Consider the following 24,491-nt stretch of genomic DNA (forward strand, 5'->3'; position numbering starts at 1 on the left):
AGGCACAGAGCCTGAGGCGGAAGCTGGGAAGGCGCTGCCCGGCTTGTACCGGCCGAAGGGCCAGCCGGGTCAGGCGCACAGGGAAGCGGCGCTGCGGCAAGACCAAGGCCGGCGAGTCGGCGCCCAGCGAGGCTGCGCAGACTGGTTCAGGTCCGGCGCCGCCGCACTGGGCATGCGCCTACCCAGTCGGGCGGGAACACCCCGCCCCGCCCCGGCTCCGCCCCCGCGCGCCCCGGCCCCGCCCCCACGCGCTCTCTTGCTTTTCTCAGGTCCTCGGCTCCGCCCCGCTCTAGACCCCGCCCCACGCCGCCATCCCCGCGCCCTTCGGCCCCGCCCCCGCGCCCCGGATATGCTGGGACAGCCCACGCCACTAGAACGCTTTGCGTCCCGGCGCCCGCAGGTCCTCGCGGTCCGCACCGTTTGCGACTTGGTGAGTGTCTGGGTCGCCTCGCTCCCGGCAGAGTGCGGAGCTCTCCCTCGGGACGGTGGCAGCCTCGAGTGGTCCTGCAGGCGCCCTCACTTCGCCGTCGGGTGTGGGGCCCCCCTGACCCCCACCTACCCCTGGCGAGCTCCAGGTGCGCCCCAAGTGCCTCCCAGGTGTTGCCCAGCCTTCCCCCGGGCCTGGGGTTCCTGGACCAGGCTGTGCTGCAGTGACTGTGGACTGGTGTGTGGCGGGGGTCGTGGCAGCCCCTGCCTTACCTCTAGGTGCCAGCCCCAGGCCCGGACCCCGGGTTCTTCCTGCTCCTCCATGCTGCCAGGTTTCCCTCCGCCAGCTGCTCCAGGAAGCTTCCAGAAGCCCCTGCGCGCGTCTTGGTTTGCAGTAACCCTTTAGCATACTTAGGCAGAGTCCCATATTTCCTTCCTGCTGGAGGCCAAGTTCTAGGGGCCTCCTGGTTACTATGGCTGGTGTTTGTGTACATCATATCCTAATTGTATTCATCAACACTTAGAGTAAGCAAGGCTCGCTGGAGAGCCACACACACTGGACCGCAGAGGAGTTCTGAACTATGTATTTTGCACTCCTGGGTTCATCATCTCATGAAATGTCAGGGTGGTGTCTGCTCTCAGTTGCTTCAGCTGAGTAGCTGGCTTTCCGTCCTGGAAAGCAGACTTTGTACATGCGTGTGCAACCTTTGCTAAGACCATCATCGGACAGGGAAGCGGCTTGGTCCAGAGAGGGGTCACCACAGCTGTTCTCAGTAGAATGTTAAGCAGAGAGAGTTAAGCACAGAGAGCTGAGAATTAGACTGGTTATTTACATAGACATCCAAATATAAACCTATAGAGTATCTGTTAAGTCAGCCTCTCCCGTCATCTCCCCCATCCCTGGGCAGGTGTCTAGGAGATGGTTTTGTTATTTTCAGGGCCCTCTCAATGGCTAAAACACTCTGGGAGATGAACAAGATTTAAAAAACCCAAAGCTTAGCGCACCTGGTGGGTGGGGGTGTGAAAACTTTGAAGGCAACCACGTCAAGAGCCTGGCTGATTGTTAACATCACGTTAACTCAGAGGGCCAGGATACTTGCCTGGACCCGGAGCCTGCCTGCAAGTAGCAGAGGAGACCTGGCCTTGCTCTGCCGCGTGTCTTTCTTCCTGGGCCCTCCGTCTCGGGTTAGAATTTGAACAGTGGAGTAGTGTCTGCCACAGTCAGGGGCCTGGATGAAGTAGACCACCAGTACAGAACTATACTCAGGTACTTTTCAATGTATATATTTTCATTAAAAAAAAAAATCTGGGCCGGGCACAATGGCTCACGCCTGTAATCTCAGCACTTTGGGAGGCCGAGGTGGGTGGATCACCTGAAGTCAGGAGTTTGAGACCAGCCAGGCCAACATGGTGAAACCCCGTTTCTACTAAAAATACAAAAAGTATCCAGGCGTGGTGGTGCATGCCGGTAATCCCAGTTACTTGGGAGACTGAGGCAGGAGAATTGCTTGAACCTGGGAGGCGGAGGTTGCAGTGAGCCGAGATTGCGCCATTGCACTCCAACCTGGGCGATGAGAGCGAAACTCTGTCCTGAAGGGAAAAAAAACATCTGTATCAAAATAAGGATTTAACTAATAGTATTAGGTACTACTTTAAAAAGCCTTTGCTGTTAGTAAGGTTGAAAGAAATAGAGCCCTAGGTACACATTGGGTAGCACCTTGTTCAGCTGCTCAGATTCTTGAACCTTGTTGAGGTCTTAAATTGATATCACCTGGGCCTTACTTTTCGTTGTTTGGGTTTCTTTCCCAGGTGTCTCAATCAGGGCCTCCTCTGTCCTTTTGCAGGGAAGAAGGGGGTAGGAAGGGCCTGAAAAAGAACTTGCCTTCCCCATTGCCCCCTCAGAGTTTGTTCCTCTCCAGTCCTCTTCCCACCCTTTCTTAGGACACCAAAACCCTGACTCTTTCAGTATTTTATAATAAAAAAAATAAAGTTACTAAATTGTCTGTCCTGTTTTGCAGAGGACACACATTTAGGAGCCAGTGATTCAAACCTTCCATTTTTCTTTTTGGTATTAATGCTCTTTTCAGTATATTCTCTTTGATAGAAAAAAAATGGAGGCAAAACTGAATTTTCTGCGTTATCTTTTCCTTTAGCATTATTCTTGTTTTTGCACTTCATTCTGACCCCCTTCCCCAGCATAAAGTTCCATGTCCAGATCCACTTGCCCTGAGGTTTTTGACTTCTGTTTGGGACTCTAGTCCCTCCAGGGGACACATTGAGCCTCCCAGACCCTGCAGGGCCCTGTGCTTCTTCGGCTGGTGGGCTGTTGCTACAGTCCTTCCTGACCCTCTGTTTCCTGGGACAGGTAGTTTTTAATGCAGCTACTTTCTGAAAGAGCTGGGGTCTTACTGCAGAATATTATTTTATTATTTTTAGAGACAAGGTCTTGGTCTTTTGCCCAGGCTGGAGTGCAGTGGTGAGATCATAGCTCCCTGCAGCCTCAAGCTCCTGGGCTGAAGCGAATCTCCTGCTTTGACCTCCCAAGTACCAGGGACTACAGGTATGTGCCACCACACCTGGCTAATTGTTGTTGTTTTTAGAGGCCAGGGTCTCCCTATGTTGCCTAGGATGGTCTCGAACTCCTGGACTCAAGTGATCTTCCCTCCTAGGCCTCCCGAAGTGCTGGAGTTACAGGCATGAGCCACCATGCCTGGCCCTGCAGGATATTATTTAAATGAAACCTGAGGGATTTAAAATCAGAGAAGACACATGAACCATCACCTGACCGTGGGGTGAGAGTGGTCTTTATGTAGACACTCATGATGCACAAGCCAGCCCTGCGCCCCACTCTTGTTTTGAAGTGAAAGGATTTATCTGGGAGGGAGGAGGTTTGAGCTGTGCAGGAGGGTCCTTGGTTGGCATGAGGATTTTGTGAACCTATGCTGTTAGCTCTGCAGGCCTGTCTTGGGCATAGGTAAGTAGAAGTTGGAGACCTTGTGTTGTGGACCAAATGTTGTAAGATGTGTGTTCTGTGGCTTTTCATTAACTGCTGCATATCTGCTGGTTGGTGGACATAGTCTAGTTTTCTTTTGAGTTAAAAAAATTAACAGTACAGCTTATATTGGAGGGCTGCGTGGTTTGGGGAAAACTAATGAATATAGTATGGAATGTAATGAATGACTGACTTCTTCATAGAGCTATTGAAGTGATTTACGAAGAGGAAGAAATCATTTTTGTGACTTTGTTGATCTTTGAAGTATCAGAGTGGCTTTGGCAGGTGTGGATCACCCGTAAAGGAATCAAACACTGAGTCCTGCCAAGGTGCTCGGTCCTGGCAGCAAAGCCAGTCCTCAGCAGCCCGTGCTCTCGAAGCTCCTCCAGCTAAGTAACTGAATAGGCCGCCCTGGGGGCCGCCGCTGCGGATGCTCTGAATGGTGAAACTTGGTTTTGACACCGCAAGTTATTTTCAGTTAAATCAGTGGCTCAACAGCAGAGCAGGGTTCTCCAAGGAGGCCTCATGTCCCCTTCACCCCACTTGGAGGTAGCTGTTCTAAAATCAGTAAAAAAATTCTACAAAAACGTTTTCTTATGGTTGTTAAATTAGTCATAGTGTGTGTAACATGAAAGGAATGGTGAGAGCGCACTAAAGGCCTGGTGTCTTCACTCTCCTACTCCTGAAAGTTTCTTGGTAGAATAATTTCCTACCTGTGATGCTTGTGAAGTCAGCAGAGTCTCCCACCCAGCCCTGCCGCCCATTCCCAGAAGTCTGGGCTGGGGGACACCGAATGGATAGTCCACCAGTGGCATGACTTGTAAAAGGAGGCACTTGTTAAATCTATTTGTTTTTATTATAGACATCGTTCTGCCAGTCGCAATAATGTGTTTATGGACATTTTTCTGCAAGCACAGCGCGGGTGGCAGTTTTTACTGACAAATTGAGTCATATGCATAGAGGTTTAGAAAACGCATGCCTCATTGACGGATCAGGCAATTCTGGCACGGGATGTTCAGAGATATTTAGGTGGGTGAAGAGAGTGAATGAATCTCAGGGCAGAGAAGGAGATGGGGCGTTATATGTTGAAATGCAATAAATAATTGCTAGTTATTTATCATTTGTTTTTAAACTTTTAGCTACATTGTACTCCCCAGTCAAAAGGACTCTGGTGGGCAGCTGGGGATGTCATGTTCAGGTGTCTCTCCTGCTTGTGTGGGGTAAGAGCCACTACCGGAATGCAGTTCCAGCAAGACCTGACGAGTCACAGCCCCTTGGACCTGTTGCTGTCCGTAAAGTGGGATCTTCACAGGCAACAGCGGAGGAGCGTTTCTCTGAGGGTGGCCTAGGCCCTCTGCATCAGAATTACTGTGGGTGCTGGCTAGAGAGGTCTCTCGATTACAGGGCCCCATGGGAGACCTACAGGACCAGAACCTGGGGATGCCAGGGGATTCTGGCAGACCCTAATGCTTGAGCACCTCTAGGGAAGGCCTTAGGATCCTCTGGGAAGTAGCACTCTCCAGCCCAGCAAGCTCCGAGTCCCCCTTCCAGAAGGATCCATTGGCAGTTGGCATTGCTGCAGGTTGTCTGTGCATATGGGTATGAGTACGGTTTTGTAACTCCTGAGAGACCTGAATCTCTTCAAATTGCAAACCCAACATGTTATCATAGCATTCGAGTTTTCAGTTTTGTGGTTATGACAAGATGCAGATGTTACCAAAACTTTGGCGTTAGTTTTACAAACAAATGTGAAGCACGGACAGCCCGTATCATATTTCACCCCTTCTTTCCTTTTGAGAGGGTTGTCTTGTTTTTATCCCTCTCTGGGTCAAGGCATTTTCCTGGTCTCAGGTGAGGGTTAACTTTCAGAGCACAGCTGAATACATTTTGTGGGACTGAATTGAGCTTTTCTACAGGAAGTGCCAGAGCCGTGTGTGGGAGTGATGCTGTTTCCTAGCTGGGTCACCCTGGGCAACTCTTAGCCCTCCAGGCACCTCCTCATCCATTGGGTGGGGACGATTATGCTTATTCTTTCTACCTGGGTAAGTATAGGCACACGAGACAGTAAATACATATTTTTTTAAAAGTAAAATTTCTATCTACTACGTGGGTAGAAATTTTAATTTGGAGCTGAGTCTCATGGAAAGATGAAACGAGAAGACAGTGAAGAACCCTTTCGAGCCCTCGTTTTCCCCCAGTCCAATCCGAATCTTTATTTTGCTGATCTGCACACACCCAAGCCCTCACTGGGGGCGTGTGCACGGTGGTCAGAAGTGCACCTTCTGGGAACAGACCGGCTTCCGTTTGGACCTGGCTTCACGAGTTATAATCCTGTGCCCTTGAGCAGAGTTACTTAATCTTCCAAGGCCAGGTTTCTCCAAAAGCAGGGCCAGGGACAGTTCTCATCCAGAAGGATGCCTGGCGCTGGGGAGGCCTGAATGAAGGCGGTTGGTGTTTGCGGATGCAGAGTCGGCTCTGTTTTGGTGGAGGCAGGACTAGAGGTCGGGGTCACTTGGCCACATTTGCCACCTCTGGTGCGTCTGAGGTTCCAGAAGGTCACAGAGCATTGTCTGTGTGCAGCATAAGGTAGTTCCCTATTCATTTGCTAGGTCTCTGAAATCCTTTTGTCTGTAAAGAGGCTACTGGCTCTGCCACCTGTTTCTGTCTTTTCACAGTAGGCATTATCGAGGTGGCAGCATTCTGAAGGTTCAGGTGTGCCACATCGGCCTCGAGTGGGCAGGTGGGCTTCGTGTGTGCTCCTAGGGGCACTTGGCAGTTGCTGACAGCCCGAGACACTGTCTGGGAGCCTTGACATTATTCATCTGTTAAACTGAAAGAACTTCCCAAAGGACCGACACAGGATCTGACACGATGGCAGTGGCCAGGAACCAGCAGTGACACCAGCATGTGACAGTATTTTCCCATGTGTGACGGCCGTTTAGACCACAGCAGTGAGGGGTAACGCAGGTCCACTGGGTAAACTTGGTCAAAAATGGGAAGTCTGCAGCATTTCATGTGTTCGTGGAAATGGGCCTTATTTTTATTTGGGGTGTCTCCTTAATCTCCTGTCATGGTTCAGCTCACCCTGGTGATTATTCTGGGCATGCTGCACTTGTTGCCTTGTACAGACCAACTTAGGAAAGGCTCACCACCACCCCATGAAGGAGAGGGCGCTGTGAGTGTCTTTGTTTTGCATATGAGGAACCCGGGCCTCGGAGAGTTTGAGTGACTTGCACAGATCTCCTGGGATAGAGGTAGAGTTTTGTTTTCAACCCAGATTTATTTGATAACCAAGTGCAGGCTCATAACCACATGTGCCAGGCTGGCTTTGCAATGATGAGCCTGAGAAGCTGTTAGAAGTCCTTTAAGGGGCAAGACAGGGTGTAAACAGATACATACCTGTTTATGTAGCTAGTGTTTTCTGAACATCAGTGTGTCCAAGTGTTGTCTTTAGCATTGTGGGAAAAGCAACGCGCCCAAGTGTATTCCTGCTTGAAGGTGTTGAGCCGTAGCTGAGGCTGGGTGCAGTGAGGACTTGGGGATGGCAAAGCCGTCCCTGTGTGTGTCTTGTGCCTACCCCACACACCACTAGAGAGTGGAGCGACCTGGGCGGTAGGGCCAGAGGAAAGATGGGAGGATGCAGAGGGCCAGCCATGTCCCGGGACTGTGCACACGCCTCACCATGTCCCTGCAGGCCAGGGACCCATGCCTGATTCCCTCTGAAACATTTGCAGGACTGTGGCTACCGGTCAGGTTTCTCCAAGTGGCCCAAGGGGTGGGTATTTTGAGCAGAGCGGTGGGACTGTGGACATGGGTACATTTGAGGACCTGGCCGTAGTTGAATTTGAGCAGAGTGTGGCAGGCATGTGGGGCTGGACAGGAAGGCAGAGCTAGCCAGTGGGGCCAGGGCCTAGGGAGCCCAAATGCTGCGCCGGGGGAAGGGCCTTGGGAGTCTTGTGAGCGGGGAACACTAGCCTGTCAGTGCTTCCCGGAGAAGATCACGGGGCTGGCAGGGGGCTGATTGGGGCAGAGGAGGCAGGATGGTGGCAGCAGGCCTGGCAGGGCGGGGACAGTTCTAGGAGGTATAGCTGGGGTCAACCCTGGTGGCTTCTGGTGAGAGCGGAGCAGGCGGGAGTCGCAGAGTGTGGTTATGAGGGACTAAGTTTAGCATCGCTTTTCTTATTGAGAGAGAGGAAAGCCTTGGTGTGTGTGCTTTTTATGTGAGGGAAGCCAGATAAAAGATCTGGCTTTGGAAGGGTAAACAGGCCCCCCTCTGCCCTGCCTGGCATCTGGGTTCTGAGGTGGGAGATTGCCCGACTACAACGCATTCAGGCGAGGATGGCAGCGGTGGACCCAGGCTCATTACCATTGCTCCCACCCCAGCCTGTCCCTGTTGGGGGCAACCTGTACGTCCTGCAGGAGTCGCGGAATTTTAAAAACCAAGCCGTCAGGTGTTAGAGGTACAGTCACATCAGAATGCAAATTAGAAATAGTGTGTGCTGGGGCCTTAAACACCATGACATGTCTCGTGGGCTGGTGTGGCTGAGTGTGCCCCTGGGCAGCAGAGATTGACGAGGGTGGCTGGGCTTCCTCCGGGCCCTGGGCTCACAGCGGCCTTGTCTTCAAGGGGCTCGTTGTGTGATGGGGAGACATGCTTGTCACACCCACACATTTTGTAGGTACTGGTGAGGGCTGGCTAGACTGAATGAGGTGAAGAGCCTGGCCTTTGTTGGGGGGGGGCGGTGGGGAGCTTGGTAAGTGGTTGAAGACGTTGAAGAAGTCCCCTCTGAGGAGGTGGCTTTCAAGTGGAGATTTGAACAGTGAGAGGTGGCAAGGTCTGGGGAGGAGGCTTCCAGGGGACGAGTGAGAGCTGCAGGTGCCTAGATGGCTGCAGGTCGGTGTGTTGGAAGCACAGATGGGAAGTCCTAGGAGGGTGATGGGGTGGGGAGGGGAGCGTTGAGGCCACTGTTGCAGGCCTGGATTCACTCTAGGAGTGTTAAAGCCAGGGTCTCAGCCTCCTGCAGTTGTCATCTAGTTAAAGTCATGCCAGCAGCGCAGGGCTGTGTGTGTCTGGGTGATGGGGGATCAGATGAGAAGGTGCGTGCCACCCTCAGCACGGTGCGTGAGAGGCGTGGGGCGCAGCGGATGCGGCGGGTCTTATTAGTAAGGCCTTGAACGCTCAAGTGGAAGTTCCTAGAATAATGGGCAAAGAAAAGGAATGATATGTTTCTAAAAGTTACTCAATTTAGCTAGCTATCCCAAGAAAAGCCCATGTGTGCTATTCTTTATTGTGCAGAAAAATTCGTTTCTGTCACCATTGTATTATCATCAGATTAAGCTATGGAGTCAGATGGATGCTGTGGTTGTGTGGGGTGCAGGCCGATCAGCACACTCTCAGTGCCTCTGCAGGCCATCAGTCTCCAGCCCAGGCCAGCCTGAGAGGCAGGCGACGTGGGAAGGGAGGTTCCCACCAGGACACAGGAGGTTGCTGAGGAGGCCGCTCCCATGGTGCCACTTCTGAAATAAGGAAGAAGTGTTCCTTAGAAGGAATGCACGGGTTCTGAAGTTAATGTTCTTAAAGTTCAACGTTATCCACCCTCTTGGCCACAGTTGACCACCCTGTGATCGTCCTTGGCCCAGCAAGAGCACAGGCTCTTGGAAAGCCACAATCTGTGATCATATTCGTAGGTGACCAACCATTTGCCAGGAGGCAAGACTTTCTGTGCTAAAACGGAGATGTCCCCGGCGGACTGGGGTGGGTGGTCCCTGCCTCCCTCGTCTGTCATTCCAGGGTCCTCCGGGGCATCACTGCTGTCACTTTGCCACTAGCTCGAGTCCACCTGGGTCTTGAGGCAGAAGCAGTCGTTGAATTTTCTTTTTTTTTGGTTCTCCGGAAGCATGGGCTCGCAAGCCTTCCCTTTGTATTTTGCCATGAGTGTCATTAGAACAGCTCCCAGAGCCTGGGTCATTTCCCTTTAGCTGGACGTGGCCCCTGCTGTCCTTGTCTCATTTTTTGGATTGTTTGTCACTCCAGAAAGCCTTCGGGGTCATAGTTCTCACTTCCTCAGACATTTTTCTCTTCTGGGTGTGGGGATCTTTTGCTCATAAGACTTGCCTTCTTTGGGCCTGAGATGCTTCTCCCCCAGCTGTGGAGATCATGACAGTTGCAGCAGACGGCTTCTTGGAAAGGTGGAAGGCTCTGGTGTTGGCCGGGGAAAAGCAGCTCCATGGTCTCCCACGGCTCCTGGGGGAACCGCTGCCTGGGGCAGTGCTGATTCCATGGTCTGTTGGGGTTCCTGGGTGCTCACACTGCCCCAGCTTAGCCGGCGTGACTCAGGATGCTGGGACCCATTGCCAGGCTGCTGGGAGTGGCCAGATGGGGAGGTCAGCTCTGGCACCAAGGCCACGCTGGGGCTGCAGGGCTTGGCTGCAGGGGGTGCTGCCCTGTGTGTCCTGCTACAAGGGGTCGGGGACCCTCCCAACTCAGGGTGTTCTGCACGTCCACACCGCCTCCTTCTTCTATCTTTAAGACACCTGGGAAGCTTCTGGACATGTCAAACCTAAAGCTTCTGGACATGTCAAACCTACACCAGACTGAGTGGCAGGGTCCGCCACAGGAGTAGCTTAGTGAAGACCAGAAACGGTTTTGAGCTGGGCACTGGCACAGACAGGGTGAGAGCCAGCCGCATGGTCCTCGCAGCCTCCCCGCCTGTGGACCCCTCTTGCAGGCCAGGCAAGTCTGTGGGCTCGTGGAACCCCGGCAGTGCTGGCCTCCTGTGTTTGGGCCTCTGCATCTGTGCTCTGCCCTGAGGTTGGGTGAGTCGGGGACTCGTGTCCCTCTCTTCCCAGAGCTGCCTCTGCTCTATCCTCAGGGAACCTCTTCTGACCCGATCCCCACACAGACATGCTCTGCGGCCCTCTCTCTCTGAATCCTCCCCACTCTCACTTCTTCCAGAAGCTACTTCAGCCCCCATGATCTCTCCCTCTGTGGGGCCCTTCACACGCCACTGTTTTCTACTAGACTTGTATTGTTTCCATCTCTTGATGGTGGGATGCTAGATTGGATGCTCTCCAAGGCCTGGTGTGTGGTTTCTACTGGATGGAAGGCCCATCACAGTTCTGTGGACTGAACTGTGTCCCCAAGATTCATAGGCTGAAGTCCTGACCCCCAATTTGGCTGTATTTGGAGACAGGGCCTTTAGGAGGAAATTAAGGCTAGCTGAGTCATAGGAGTGGGATCCTACTCTGCTAGGATTGATGGCCTTAGCAGGGAAAGAGAGGATCTTTTTTCTTAGAAGAGAAAGAGAGGATCTCTCCCTCTTGTACCATGTGAGGACACAGCAAGGAGGAGGCTGTCTGCAAGCCAGGAAAGGAGCCCTCACCAGAAACAGAATCAGCCAGGACCAGCAGTTCTCACTTGCCAGCCTCCAGAACCGTGAGAAAATAAATGTCTGTTGGTTAAGCCCCGAGTCTGGTATTTTGTTATGGCAGCCCAGGCAAACCAATATATAGGTGAATTACAGACTAAAGTTGTTTCAAAGGCACAAAACTCATAAAGGGATTGTGTATGAAGTTGGAATTTGGGGCTGAGGATAACTTTGTCATCAGACAGTGCTCTAAAGAGTCACTGTTGTTAGGTTTAGCTCTTGGCATCCCAAAAGATGTGAGTGTATCGTGGTAAAAGACAAATAACAAACAGAAACCCAGATTTCATGAACAGAAACATCAGTGGTTGTGGGAATAGGGTACAGCAGGCAAGACAGGAGACTCCAGAGGCCAGCAGACCATGGAAAGGCCTGGTGCTGTCCTGGCCCTGGGTGGGCATGCTCTGGTAAGCAGTAGAGGAACCTGCGCCCTGATGGGAAGGAGAGACCAGCTCAAATGCTGCCAGACTGGGTTTTTTAAACCAGTCTCTACAGGCTCATTGGGATTCTTTTTGTTAGTTGGTTGATTTTTTCCCCCCTCTCCAGATTGGTCAATATACACACTCTAATCCAGCCTGGTTCAAAGGACAGCATGTGGTCGTCTGGTTGGACACCAGCTACCTCTCTCAGAACCATACTGTTTGCTGCTTTTCAGGCTAAGATAGCTCTCTGAGACTGTTTGGAGGTCTCTGTTGATTTAGGGACCTTGCAAGACATTTCTTGCTGAAAGCCCCACTGGCCCACACCTCACCAAACTGGCTTATGTGGCTACTGATGGGGGGACATAGAAAAGGTAGATAGGAAAGGTTAAATTTACTTCTGTCTAACTCACTGATTCATGCTGTGGATTGTAGATCTGCAAAATATATAGAGTTCATAGGGATTTTATGATCGTTGCAAAGGAAACTCAAATTGTCAGCCTTTTCCTGAAGGATCTTGCCATTCTTAAGCTCTGGCTATGCCCCTACTTCTGGCTGGCTGTGGCCTTGCAGTGCAGGCTGGCACTGTGCTCTTGGCATTGGGCTTTGGGGGGCCCAGCTGTGCAGGGAGCGGATGCTGTGGTGAGTGCAGGTGAAGCCAGAGTCCTGGCTTAGGGCATGTGCTCTGCTTCCTGTAGTGCTCTTACTATTTAAAGTGTGGATTTCAATTCTTCGTTATCTTTTATTTATTTATTTATTAGCACAGCTATGTTTGTTGTTCAGTTCCATAGTGAGAGTCTCTAAGAATATGATTAACCTTGAGGGTCATCTTATAATGTAATTATTAATGATTGATTCTGTTTATCCTTGAAATCAATAAGAGAGGCATAATGGTTTGGTCTGTAGTTGGGCGTGATTTCTTACATTTTGTAAACACGGTTCTGTGACAGCAGTTGTATCAGTTTATTACCCAGAACATGTTTGATGAATCTGAAGTGTATGATTAGTTTTATATAATTATTGTGATATGTAGTGTTGTTTACATGAGTTATGTTAATATGGCAAATAGTGTTAACATCTCCTGCCACTAATAGTTAGGGTGGGAACGTATAATAATTGATCTTCCTGGGAGTGCTGTAATGTAAAAACAATTCAGGCTGTTGGAAGTATATTTTACAAGTGTGCATTGGGCCTTGGGGATGTTATATTGAAAAACCCAATTGTACAGTTACCATGGGAACCCAATTAAAATAGATTGGTTGATTTTTTTTTGTCTTTCATCTTGACCAAAAATCTAATGTATTTTAAATGTTTTCATATGGAATTGTAGTCATATACTGACTTGCTGTGCCAAAGTATTCTTTTCCAACTTTAAGCTAAAATAGTGAAAAGTTCTTGAGTGGATCCTTATGAGAGCGTCTCCCAGAGAGAATCAGTCACATTTTTGTGGAAAAGTTTGTGTGAGTGATGGTGGTAGAGTGGAGGTGGTGGAAAGCTTTTATCAAAAAAGAAAGAACAAGCATTTTCCTACGAGGGCAGACAAGAACCCTCACGTTCTTCCTTTGGTGGAGGACATGAGTGTGTTTCTCCGTCCTTCGTTTGTAGAAGGTGTGATTAGGTCCCTAAAGGGCCCTCGCCCTGTTGTGAAGGGGTAGGGATGGGGTTGGGGTGGGGGTGGAGTGGTGGGGTGGGATCTGTGTTTGCCCTCCTTGCTGGGGGTCCTCACATTGTTTGGTCTCAGAGCCTTTTTGCACAGTTAAAACTTATGAGGGATCCCAAAGAGATTACGTGAGTTATATATTAATAGCCCATTAGAAATCAGCAGTGAGGAATTTTAAAATATTGATTCATTTAGACAATAAACCTATTAGCTTTTTGCATAAATAACATTTTAAAATAAAAAGTAGCTATATTTTCCATAAAAACCAATTAGGGAGGAATGTTATCAGTTTCCATTTTTTAAAACTTCATAATGCCTGGATGAATAGAAGACAGCTAGCTTCTCCTGCTTCATTCAGTCTGTTGTGATATGTTGTTTGGGTTGAAGCGCATCAAGAGAATCTGACATCACTCAGGTAAGTAATTAAAAGGGAATAGTGTTTTAACAGCTTTCTCAGATAATTGAGGCTATTTTCCTTTGACACTATATCAGGACTTGGCAAGTGGTAGTTTCCTGAGGGTTTGTAGCAGTGTGCAATCCGAGACCTCCTGTGGGAACTTTTTGTTCTCTATGACGTTAAAATCCACTGGTATGCCTTGCACTTTGAGTGATTTCGTAGCATCTTTCATCGGCCCTGTGGAAAATGTTGCTTCATTGAGCTATACAGATCTTCCAAATATTGACGTTTCCTAATACAGTCCTAAAAATAATATTTGTTAATATCACCACCTTTCTCCTTAGAAAAGTCGTTTAGTATTGGGAAGCCATGGTGGTGGGTACCAGTATTCTAACATTTTAATCATCACTTGGAAGTTCTGGCTGGGCACACTGGCTCATGACTGTGATTCCAGCACTTTGGGAGGCTGAGGTGGGAGGATTACTTGAGGCCAGGAGTTGGAGACCAGCCTGGGCAATATAGCAAGATCCCTGTCTCTACAAAAACATTTTTTAAAAAGAAAGTTCCCTTTTTATCATCAGCAGCAGATACTGTCAGTTGTGTTCATTACAGGTACAGACTGTTCATTTTTGAGAAAACATCCACCAGATACGCAAGTCTGAATAACTGTTGTTTGTGAGTCATTGACACTAGCAAAGCTTTTGTTCTAAAATGCAGTTGGTAAGTTCATCAGCAGTCTCTGCCACTTGTGGAGCCCTCCTGGTGGCAGCGTCATTCTGGTTTGTGGCAGAAGTGCTTTGCTGCGCTTCCCATTAGGCCACAGAATGTTTAGAAGGTCAAGATTTAGTGACGTTTGATTGCTTCGTCAGCACATTCTGAAGTGAACCTGCCTGTTGCCCTGCCCGTGTCTTCCTCCTAGAGTTTGGTGTCAATATCTTGGCCCTTGCGGAGGCATCAACAGTTTTCCCCACCATGGCTTCTGTGTCGTCTTTCACCGTGCGGTGTGTGGTCAGCTGTAGTTTGTGCAGGTGCTCTTTAGCAGATGGGGGACATTTTACTCTTTTCTGCAGTGAATATGGTGGATAACTCTCATTGGTTTCCATGTCTTCAACCAATTTTGTGTTCCTGGATAAATGCCCACCTGGACTTGGTGAATTACTGTTTTCATAGATTGCTGGATTTGACTTGTAGATATGTTTGAGGATTGTGTGTCTGTTTATGAGAGGTGTTGGTCAGCAGCGTTCCTGGAGTGTCTGTCTGCTTTGTTAGGAGGGCAGTCTTGCACTCATAAAATGAGGCCTCTTCTGTATTTTGGATTAGTTTGTGTACCATTAGCATTGTCTTTTCTTTGAATGTTTCATAGGATTTACCAGTGAAGCCATTTGTGTTTGAAGTTTTCTTTGTGAAAATAACATTAACTATGAATTCAGTTTTTTTAGTAGCTATAGGGCCATTCAGGTCATTTATTTCTTCTTGAGTGACTTTTTGGGATTTTGTGTTTGTCAAGGAATTTGACCATTTCATCTAAGTTTGTTGAATTTATTGGCCTAAAGTTATTTTTATATTCCTTTATTATCCTTTTAATGTCTGTGGGATTTTGAGTCATGTCCTTATTTTTATTCCTGATACTGGTAATTTGCACTTTGTCCCCTTTTTTGCTAACTGGTCTGGCTAGAGGTTTATCTGTTTCTTTTCAGAGAACCAACTTTCGTTGCTTGATTTTTCTCTTTTTTCCTCTCTTACTGATTTCTGCTGTTTATTATTTCTTTCTTGTGCTTACTTTCAGTTTAGTTTGCTTTCTTTCTTGTAGTTTCTTAGGGTAGAGGCTAAGATCATTAGGTTTTCCTTTCTTGTTTTCTCATATAAACATTTAATGCTAAAAATTCTCTCTAAGCACTGCTTTAGGTGTGCTCACAGGTAGACATGCTGTGCTTTCATTTTGATTCAGAGTGGCATATTTCCCAGTTTCCCTTGTGGTTTCTTCGTTAATGCATGGGTTATTTATTAGTACATCATTTAGTTTCCAAGAATTTGGGGATTTAAAAAATATTTGGGTACTTTCCCAGTATTTTTCTGTTATTGATCTGTAGGTGAGTTACCTTGTAGTCGGAGGACATACCTTTTATGATTTTAATCCTCCTAGATTTGTTGAGAGTTGTTTTACGGCCCAGAATATGGTCTACCCTGGTGAATGTTTGAAGAGTGTGTACTCTGTGGTTCTTGGGTGGAGTGCTCTTTAAATATAATTGGGTAAGGTTTGTTGATAATGCTGTTCAAGTCTTCTATATCTGTATTGAATTTTGTTTCCCTATTCTAAAAGTTATTAGGAGTATTGACATCTCCAGCTATAACTGGAGACTTATTACCCCTTTCAGTTCTATTGGTTCTTGGTTCATCTGTTCTAAGTGATTTCATTAGGTGCATACATGTTTAGAATTTTAACATCCTCATGGGGAATTAACCTTTACTCTTATGAAATGGCCTTCTCTAGTTTTGTTGTCATATTCCTTTTTTGAAATTATTTGATATTAGGATAGCCACTCCAGCTTTCTTTTGATTAGTGTTCCTGTGGTAACTGTTTTTCCATTCTTTTACGTTTAACCTGTTCTTGTCATTACATTTAACGTGTGTTTCTTGTAGACAACACAGTTGGGTCTCTTGCTTTAAAAAATCTAATCTGACAATGTCTTTGTAAAATTGGAGTATTTAGACCATTTACATTTAATGTAATTATTAATATGGTTGGGTTTAAGTATACCATCTGGCTGTTCATTTGTCATTCACCAGTTTGTTCTTTTTGCCCTTCCTCCATCTTCCATAGCTTCTTTTCAATTATTTAAATATGTTTTTGAATGATTCCAACTTAACATTCTGTCTACACTATTGGCTCATTAGCTATCTCTCTTCTTTTTTAGTGGTTGCTTTAGGATGTGTAATGTACATACTTAGCTTATGCTTATCATAGTCTGCATTCATGTAATATAATACAACTTCACATGCAGAATAAGCACCTTAACAAAAGTATGCTTCAATTTCTCTCATCCCATTTTTTTGTTATATTATTGCTACATATGTAATACATTCCAGAATATAGTGTTATTATTTTTATGTTGGGCTGTCAGTTTTCTTTTAAAGAGATTTTAAAAACCCAGAATTTACATTTATTTGCATATTTACTGTTTCTTGAAATCCTCATTCCTTTGTGTAGATCCTGGTTTCCACTGGGCATCATTTTTTTTTTATGCCTGAAAAACTTGTACCATCATTTCTCAAGTGCAGGTCTGCTGGTATCTGAATTGTCATGCATTTGTTTTTGTTTTTTGAAAAAAGCCTTTGTCTTACCTGCATTCTTGAAAAAATGTGAATTCTAGGTTGACCTGTTTTTTTGGTTTTTAATACTTTAAAGATGTTGTTCCATTGTGTTCTGCCTTGCATAGTTTCTGATGATCAGTTTGCCGTCATTCTTCAATTTGTTCTTCTGTATGTAATCTGGCATTTTTGCCACCTCTGGCCACTAAGGTTTTCTCTTTGTCACTTGTTTTCAGCTGTTTGATTATTTGTTTTTATGTTTCTTCTGCTTGGGTTTCACTGAGCTTCTTGCATCTGTGAGAACAGGTTACGTATCCCTTATCTGAAATGGTTGGGACTAGAAGTGTTTCTGATTTTGGATTTTTTTCAGATTTTGGAATATTTGCATAGATAGGTAGGTAAGTAGGTAGGTAGGTAGATAGATAGATAGATAGATAGATATAGATGTCTTGGGGATGTGACCCAAGTTTAAACATGGAATTTTTATTTCACATATACCTTATCCACATAGCCTGCAGGAAATCTTATGTATTATTTTAAATAATTTTGTGCATGTTACAAAGTTTTGACTGTATTTCAACTGAGACCTGTCATACAAGGTCAGGTGTGGAATTTTCCAATTGTGTCATCGTGTTGGTGCACAGGTTTTGGGTTTTGGGGCATTTTGGATTAGGTGTGCTCGACCTTGTTTTACCTCATATAGATTTTTCATCAGATTTGAGGATATGTCACTGAATATTTCTTCAGATATTTTTCCTGCCTCCCCTTTTTCTGAGGCTCCAATTGCACATGTGCTGCTTCATACTGTCCGGCATCTCCCTGAGCCCTGCTCATTTTCCTCAGTCTTTTTGTGTTTCTGTGCCTTGATAGTTTAAAAAACGTTATTTTCTCATTGTTGCTATTTTTTCCTTCTGCTGCATCTAATCTGTACCTCATATCGATTGTATTTTTTACTTTAGATACTGCATTTTACATCTCTATATGCTCCATATGGGCCTTTTAAAATATCTTCTATTTCTCATGTCATGTGCGGGTTTTCCTCTGTCTTCTCAAATATGGAGCATGATTATAAGAACTGTTTTTATGTCCCGGTCCCCTTGTTTTACTCATCTCTACTTTTCTGGGTTTGGTTCTGTTGAATGATTTTTCTCCTGATTGTGGGTTATATTTCTCTGCTTCTCGTGTGTGTGTTTTAAATGGGATCCTAGACCTTGAGAGTTTTGTTGTTGAGTGCTAGATTATGTTGTCTTTTAAAAAACAGTTTTGGACTTTGTTCTGGTGCAGGTTCACTCTCTTGAAATTGTATCCTTTCAAGGCATGCTTTTTTTAAAAAAAAGTTTTGTTAGGGCAGGTCCAGACCAGGTTTTAGTCCAGGGATAGTTTAGTCCTACTATTTACGTAATGTCTTTATTTTATAAGGGTGTGTGTATGTGTATATATGTATGTGTGTGTGTATTTTATATATATGTATGTGTGTATTTTATATATATGTGTGTATTAAATATATATGTATTACATATATATGTATCTATATGAAAAAATAAGGCAGCTCTGAGGTCTTTGCCTGATGAATGTTGTATTAGGAGATCTTTCCACACTGGTGAGAACATGAAATATTCCCAGCTCTGTCTGTGCTCAGGAATTATTTGGGCTGCTACTTCTGGGGATCTTTCTTTGACCTCAGGGAGTTCCTTCTCAAGCATTGTCTCAGTAGTTCGGCAGAAGCCACAGGGACTCTTCTGGAGATGCCTGGCGTGTTCTCTGAGTAGGCCCTTCCTCCCTGGTACTCCATCCTGAAGATTCTAGGTGTTTTGTTCTTTTTGAATTCTGATCTCTTTCCCCACTTTGGTGAGACCACCCACTGGTTTTGGCTCAGATGACCCTCCTCCTCCTCGATGCAGCCTGGAGGCTGTATCCAGCCCTTCTCTGGTGGCTGGCTCACTCCGCTTCCCTTTTCTTGGGGAGCATAGCCCCTGGCTGCTGTTGTCCTTGTTCTGAAGACCTTTGTTTTATATAAAAGTTGAGCACCCCTAATTCAAAATCTGAAATGTTACAGCATCTGAAAATTTTTGAACATTGACATGCTCCTCAAAGCTGATGCTCAAAGGAAATGCTTATTGGAGCATTTTGGATTTTTGGATTAGGGATGCTCAAACTGTAAGTATTTGCAAATATTCCCAAATCCAGAAAAATCTAAAACCTGAAGCACTTGTGGTTCCCAGGATTTCAGGCTACTCATCCCGTATTTTGTTTTGTTTTAGCTGTTACAGGTGGTTCTGCTACTCTGTCACGGCTAGAAGTGGGATCCCCACCAAGTTATTAGTGGACTCATATTAACAAGAGAGAGGCCTGCTGGGTGTTGCCGGACTGAGATTGCTCAGATTACACAAAGCCCTCTGGCCCTGACCCCAGACTTTTTACTGGCCTGAAGTGGGTGAAAAGCTTCACTGACTACTTTCTAGGCATGTTTAAGCCTGCTTATTCTGGCCCTCACAGAATAAGAACTCAAAGAACAGTAATTTTCAAGAAGACTTAATTTAAGTTCATCTTCCTTATTAGACTTGATATAGATAGATAGCCTTTTTAATTTTTTTTCTCATGGACACACAGTTGAAGAAAACTAATTTACCTTCTAAATTTAGGCACAGTTTACCAAGTCAAGGTGTGGTTCTGTTCTGCTCTGTTCTCTTCTCTTTCCTTTTTTTTCGGGGGGAGGGGGAGACAGAGTCTTGCTCTGTTGCTCAGGCTGGAGTGCGATGGCATGATCTTGGCTCACTGCGACCTCTGTCTCCTGGGTTTAAGCAATTCTCCTGCCTTAGCCTCCCAAGTGGCTGGGATTACAGGTGCCCATCACCATGCCTGGCTAATTTTTTGCATTTTTAGTAGACATGGGGTTTCGCCACATTGGCCAGGCTATTCTCGAACTCTTGACCTCAGGTGATCCACCCGCTTCAGCCTCCTGAAGTGCTGGGATTACAGATGTGAGCCGCTGCGCCCAGCCGGTTATTGTATTTTCTGTATGCTTTTTGGTCGTTCGGCTCATACTCAGTCTTTCCCTGTACTGTTTGAGAAATTCACAGGTGAATCCTAGATCACAGGTGTTTGGTGAAATTGGTATAAACCTTAGCTGACTGTTAAGAAACATAAAAAAATTTATTTGTATTTCTACTCCAAAGAAGGACTCTTCAAACTTTATATGGAGGGGACCCAAGATTGGGAAGGCAGAGGAAACAAAGGGCATCTTTGATTCAGATTATTTTTCTCTTGTCATCATTGCAGGCTTAAGTGTGTGTCATCACTAGAAATGTATTCTGCTGAGGTCTGTCATTTCAGCATTTTCATGTTGTCAAAAATGAGACCAGACAGAAGAAGAGTGTATTCTTTCCTGCTAGAACTCACACAACACTGTCATTAATGCCTCTGGCAGTCAGGACTTTAATCAGTTAAATGTAATAGTGGTGATAACGTTAAAGCCTTGTATGGCAGTCTACCTGGGCAGCCTAGAGAGCCCTGTGCAACTCTGCATTTGAAAAATCAATCAACTAGGGCTGTCTTTTGTCCTAGGCTACTTGGATAGCTGGTATGAACCACCCAGCACTAGCCTCCTACTTGCTGAGATGACACTTTTCCTGCAGCCATGCCCACTCTTGACAAAGAATAATTAGGTGCCCTGCCTAAGTGTATGGGGACCTGTAGGTGGCTTGGATGGTTTGCCCTGCTCTCATGGGGGTCCGCATGAGCATAAGGAATGGAAGAAGTCATGATGGTTGCAGTGGTTCCTCAGAGGAACAGTTAGTTTTTCAAGTAGGACTCTGATTATCTGTAAAGGCCAAACTTGTTCCAGTGACATCACATCTCTGGGGTTGCTAGGAAGTAAAGGAGAAAATGGGTTCACTTGCAAGGTTTGGATTACATGTAAGTTTTAAAGAATAGGAATGTGTGTGTGTATGTATAATATATACACTATATTATTACCAAAAATGATGCTTGCTATAGACTTTTGGTAGAAAGGAAACTTCCTTCTCTTCTGGTTGTCTGAATTTTGTTTTCCTTTTTTTTGCTTCCCTCCAGAAGGGAATCAAAAAATTGTATATATATAAATTATATATATATACACACATATATATGTACACACACTGTATATGAAATGCCTGTTCATATCCTTTCTGCCTGTATTTCTGTTGGGATTTCTTTTTCTTATTGATTTATAGGATTATTTTATATAGTCTGGATTCTAATCCTTTGTCAGGTATATTGGCTGCAATTTTCTTCTCCCAGTTTGTGGCCTGCGTTTTCATTTTCTTTATACACTGCTAACCGTATAGGTGTATGTATGTATATATTCTCCTGATTGTGGGTTATATTTCTCTGCTTCTTATGTGTGTGTTTTAAGTTGGATCCTAGACATTGAGAGACTGTGTGTGTGTATATATACACCATATAGGGTTGTGTCTGTGTGTGTGTGTGTGTATATACACACACACAAAAACACACATAGGTATATATATGTGTGTATATATATACACACACATAGGTATATATACACACACACGCACACACACACATACATGTACCTATACCTATATGGTTAGTAGTGGGAAGCCAAGCTGTTTCTCAACGTCAGATGGTTAAGTTTTTAAATTTTCTCTCATTCTACTCCAGGGTAGAATGACTGGAGTGTCAGTGTTCAATGCTATAGGACAATAACTTTTGTAAAAATGGTTAAAGCAGATTAGACCCCAGTCAGTTAATCCACCTCCTCACCAAAACTTGGAGTTATCATGCTACTAACACTTGTTAACCTACTGGGTAAAAGTCCTACCTCATCGTGATCTTAATTAGCACTTCGATTGTGAGCAACCTTCAGTGTCTTTTCATGTTGCCATTCATCAGGCCTCTTTTGCGAAATGCCTGTTCATACCCTTTCTGCCTATATTTCTGTTGGCTTTTCTTTTTGTTATTATAGGATTATCTTATATAGTCTGAATTCTAATCCTTTGTCTGTTATATGTGCTGCAATGGTCTTCTCCCAGTTTGTGGCCATGTTTTCTTTCTCTTTATAGTGCCTTTTGATGGACAGGAGTTTCTAATTTTAATATAGTTGCATGTAATTGAATTTATGATTCTTTTCCTATATAGTTTGCACATTTTGTGTCTTGTTTCAAAGTGCTTCCTTATCCCCAGTCATAACAATTCCACTATTTTCCTATGAAAGTATCAGTTTTCCTTTTCATATGCAAGTCTGCAGCTCATTTGGAATTAACTTCTGCTGTGGTATGGAGTGGAAGTTCAGTTCTTTTTTAATATGAATAATCAGTGGCTCTAGCCCCATGTATTGAGTAACCCTACCTTTCTCCAGGGCTCTGCAGTGGCTTCACTGCAAATATATGACAAACATGTGACACGCAGATATAGGGCAAGAGAGGCACTGCAGAGCTGTAGAGAAATGAGGAGAGACACAGTAAACAGTGCTGGAGCCGCTGACTATTCCAAGTGGACGCATGCCTTTTTCTGGGCTTTCCTGTTCCATTGATGTGTTTGTCTTTCTGTACTAACACCACAATGCATTAATTACTATAGCTTTAGGCTAACTCTTAAAATTGATGAGTCAGCCAGGCACAGTGGCTCACGCCTGTAATCCCAGCACTTTGGGAGGCTGAGGTGGGCAGATCATGAGTTCAGGAGTTTGAGACCAGTCTAGCCAACATAGTGAAACCCTGTCTCTACTAAAAATACAAAAAATTAGCTGGGTGTAGTGGTGTACGCCTGTAATCCCAGCTACTCGGGAGGCTGAGGCAGGAGAATCACATGAACCTGGGAGGCAGAGGTTGCAGTGAGCTGAGATAGCGCCATTGCACTCCAGCCTGGGCGACAGAGTGAGACTCTATCTCAAAAAAAAAAAAAAAAAAAAAAAAAATTGGTGAGTAAATCCTCATATCTTGATTTTCCATTTTCCTCTTCAGGAGTTTCTTGATTCTTTTGGGGCCTTTGCTCATCCATTCGCATTTCAGAATAAGCTTGTTACATTCTTAGACTAACCCGTTTGGTATTTTGATTGAGGTCCTTGGGTCTGTAGACTAATGTGGGGAGAATAAGATATTTAGGATATGAATCTGCCTCTTCAGGAATACGTGCTCTTGCACTCTCTTTCTCTCTCAGATTTCCTTAATTTCTCTCAAATTTTAATAAGTTTTTTCATAAACAGCTTGTGCACCTTTTGAAATACTCCGTGTCCTTATTTTTTGTTGTTGTTGCCATTCGTATTATAAATGGTATCTTTTTCTAGGATTAGATTTTTCTTTATGACTGATATGTGGAAATGCTATTAATTTTCATGTCTTCATCTTATATTTAATTTACTTTCTAATTTTTTAAAATGAATATACCACATACATATTCTTTGTTTTTTCTACATAGACAGAGTTTTGCTTCTTTCCTTCTACTCTGTAAACCATTTCTTTCTTTTGTCATATTGCACTAGGATCTCCAGTTCCATTTTAAGTCAACGTGGGGATAATACACTCATCTTGTTACTTATTTTAAACGGAAAACTGCTAACTCTTCATTACCAAAAATGATGCTTGCTATAGACTTTTGGTAGAAAGAAGTTTCCTTCTCTTCTGGTTATCTGAATTTTGTTTTCTTTTCTCTCTCTCTTTTTTTTTTTTTTTTTTTGCTTCCCTCCAGGAGGGAAACAAAAAATTGTCAGAAACTACTTCAGAGCTAAAGAAAATTTCTTAATCTCCTTCTCCTCTAGTGTTCCTTGAAAACATTTAAAAAATTATGAACAGGCTTCAAATTTTATTAAGTGATTTTTCTGCATCTATTTAACTGTTTATGTGATTCCCACCCCCATATGTGTTAGTGTGGATCATGACTTCTAGGGAATTATTAATGTTAAGCCATCTTTGCATTCCTGGGATGAACATTACTTGGCCACTAAGAATCATCCTTTAAACACCTGCTAGACCAGGCTTATTAATTTATTGCTTTTAACTTTGGCCAAACTAGTGGTTTAATTGCTTTTAAGGTTATTTATTCTTTATTGTTATTGTTATAAGATTATTCTTTTTTAAAAACTGGTTAGGTTAATTATATGAAGCTATGTTTATTTTTGCACAGTCTATCTTTTTCCACCCTTTAACTTTCAGCCTTTGTTCTTGTATTTAAAATATGTGTAAAGTAATATAGTTTTAAAAATATCCAGTTTGGTAGTCTTTATTTTTTAATTGAATTGTTTAGTCCAGTCACATTAAAATAATTATAGTTGAGCTTACTTTTACCATTTTGCTATCTGTTTTCTATTTGTCCCATCTTTATTTGTTCCTGTATTTCTATTATTTTGCTTTCTTTATGATTAATAAACTACTTTATAAATCCATTTTTCTACTCCTTCTGGTTATATAGATTTGTATGTTTCATTTAGTGATTAGCCTAGAGATTATAGTATACACCTTGGACTTATAATAGTTCACCTAAATTGCTACTTTGCCACTTCCTGAATAGTAAAATACTTTACAAAATGTTAGTCATTTTCTTTTCTCCCAGCTTGGATGCTGTTGTATTTTAATTATATATACACATTTAAAATGCAGTAGTCACTTTTGTCATTGTTTAAATGTTTGGTGTTTGTGTCACCATGCCCTATGCGTGCCCTCCAGTGCTCTCCGTTGCTTCTCCATCATCATGCCTCCATCTGGGCTGACTTCTGCTTGAAGGACTTGTTTGTTTACTTAGTTTTTAATGCTAGTCAACTGGCAGTGAATTGGCTCCATTTTTAAACACTAACAGTTATTGATTGTTTAGTTAGCAATTATTTACCTTGTAAAATATGACATTCCATCATCTTCTGGTTTCTGAAGTT

At 44.6% G+C, this 24,491-nt stretch overlaps 1 protein-coding gene across 2 annotated transcripts in view; it reads left to right on the top strand.

The window, feature by feature from the left end:
- The first annotated feature begins 240 nt into the window (after positions 1-240).
- Positions 241-24,491, top strand: part of MGMT (O-6-methylguanine-DNA methyltransferase) — a 301,054-nt gene continuing 276,803 nt past the window's right edge. The window contains exons 1-2 of one of the 2 annotated variants that reach the window (XM_054523062.2): positions 334-430; positions 2,863-2,986. Coding sequence is in view for 1 of the 2 variants with exons in the window: in XM_002821283.6 (XP_002821329.4) it covers positions 350-430 (81 nt within the window). In the remaining variant the exon portion in view is untranslated. Of the gene's footprint in view, positions 431-2,862; positions 2,987-24,491 lie in introns of both variants that reach the window. The other variant, XM_002821283.6, reaches the window with a different exon arrangement.

Source organism: Pongo abelii, chromosome 8 (assembly GCF_028885655.2).
Source record: "Pongo abelii isolate AG06213 chromosome 8, NHGRI_mPonAbe1-v2.0_pri, whole genome shotgun sequence".
NCBI classification, from domain to species: Eukaryota; Metazoa; Chordata; class Mammalia; order Primates; family Hominidae; genus Pongo; species Pongo abelii.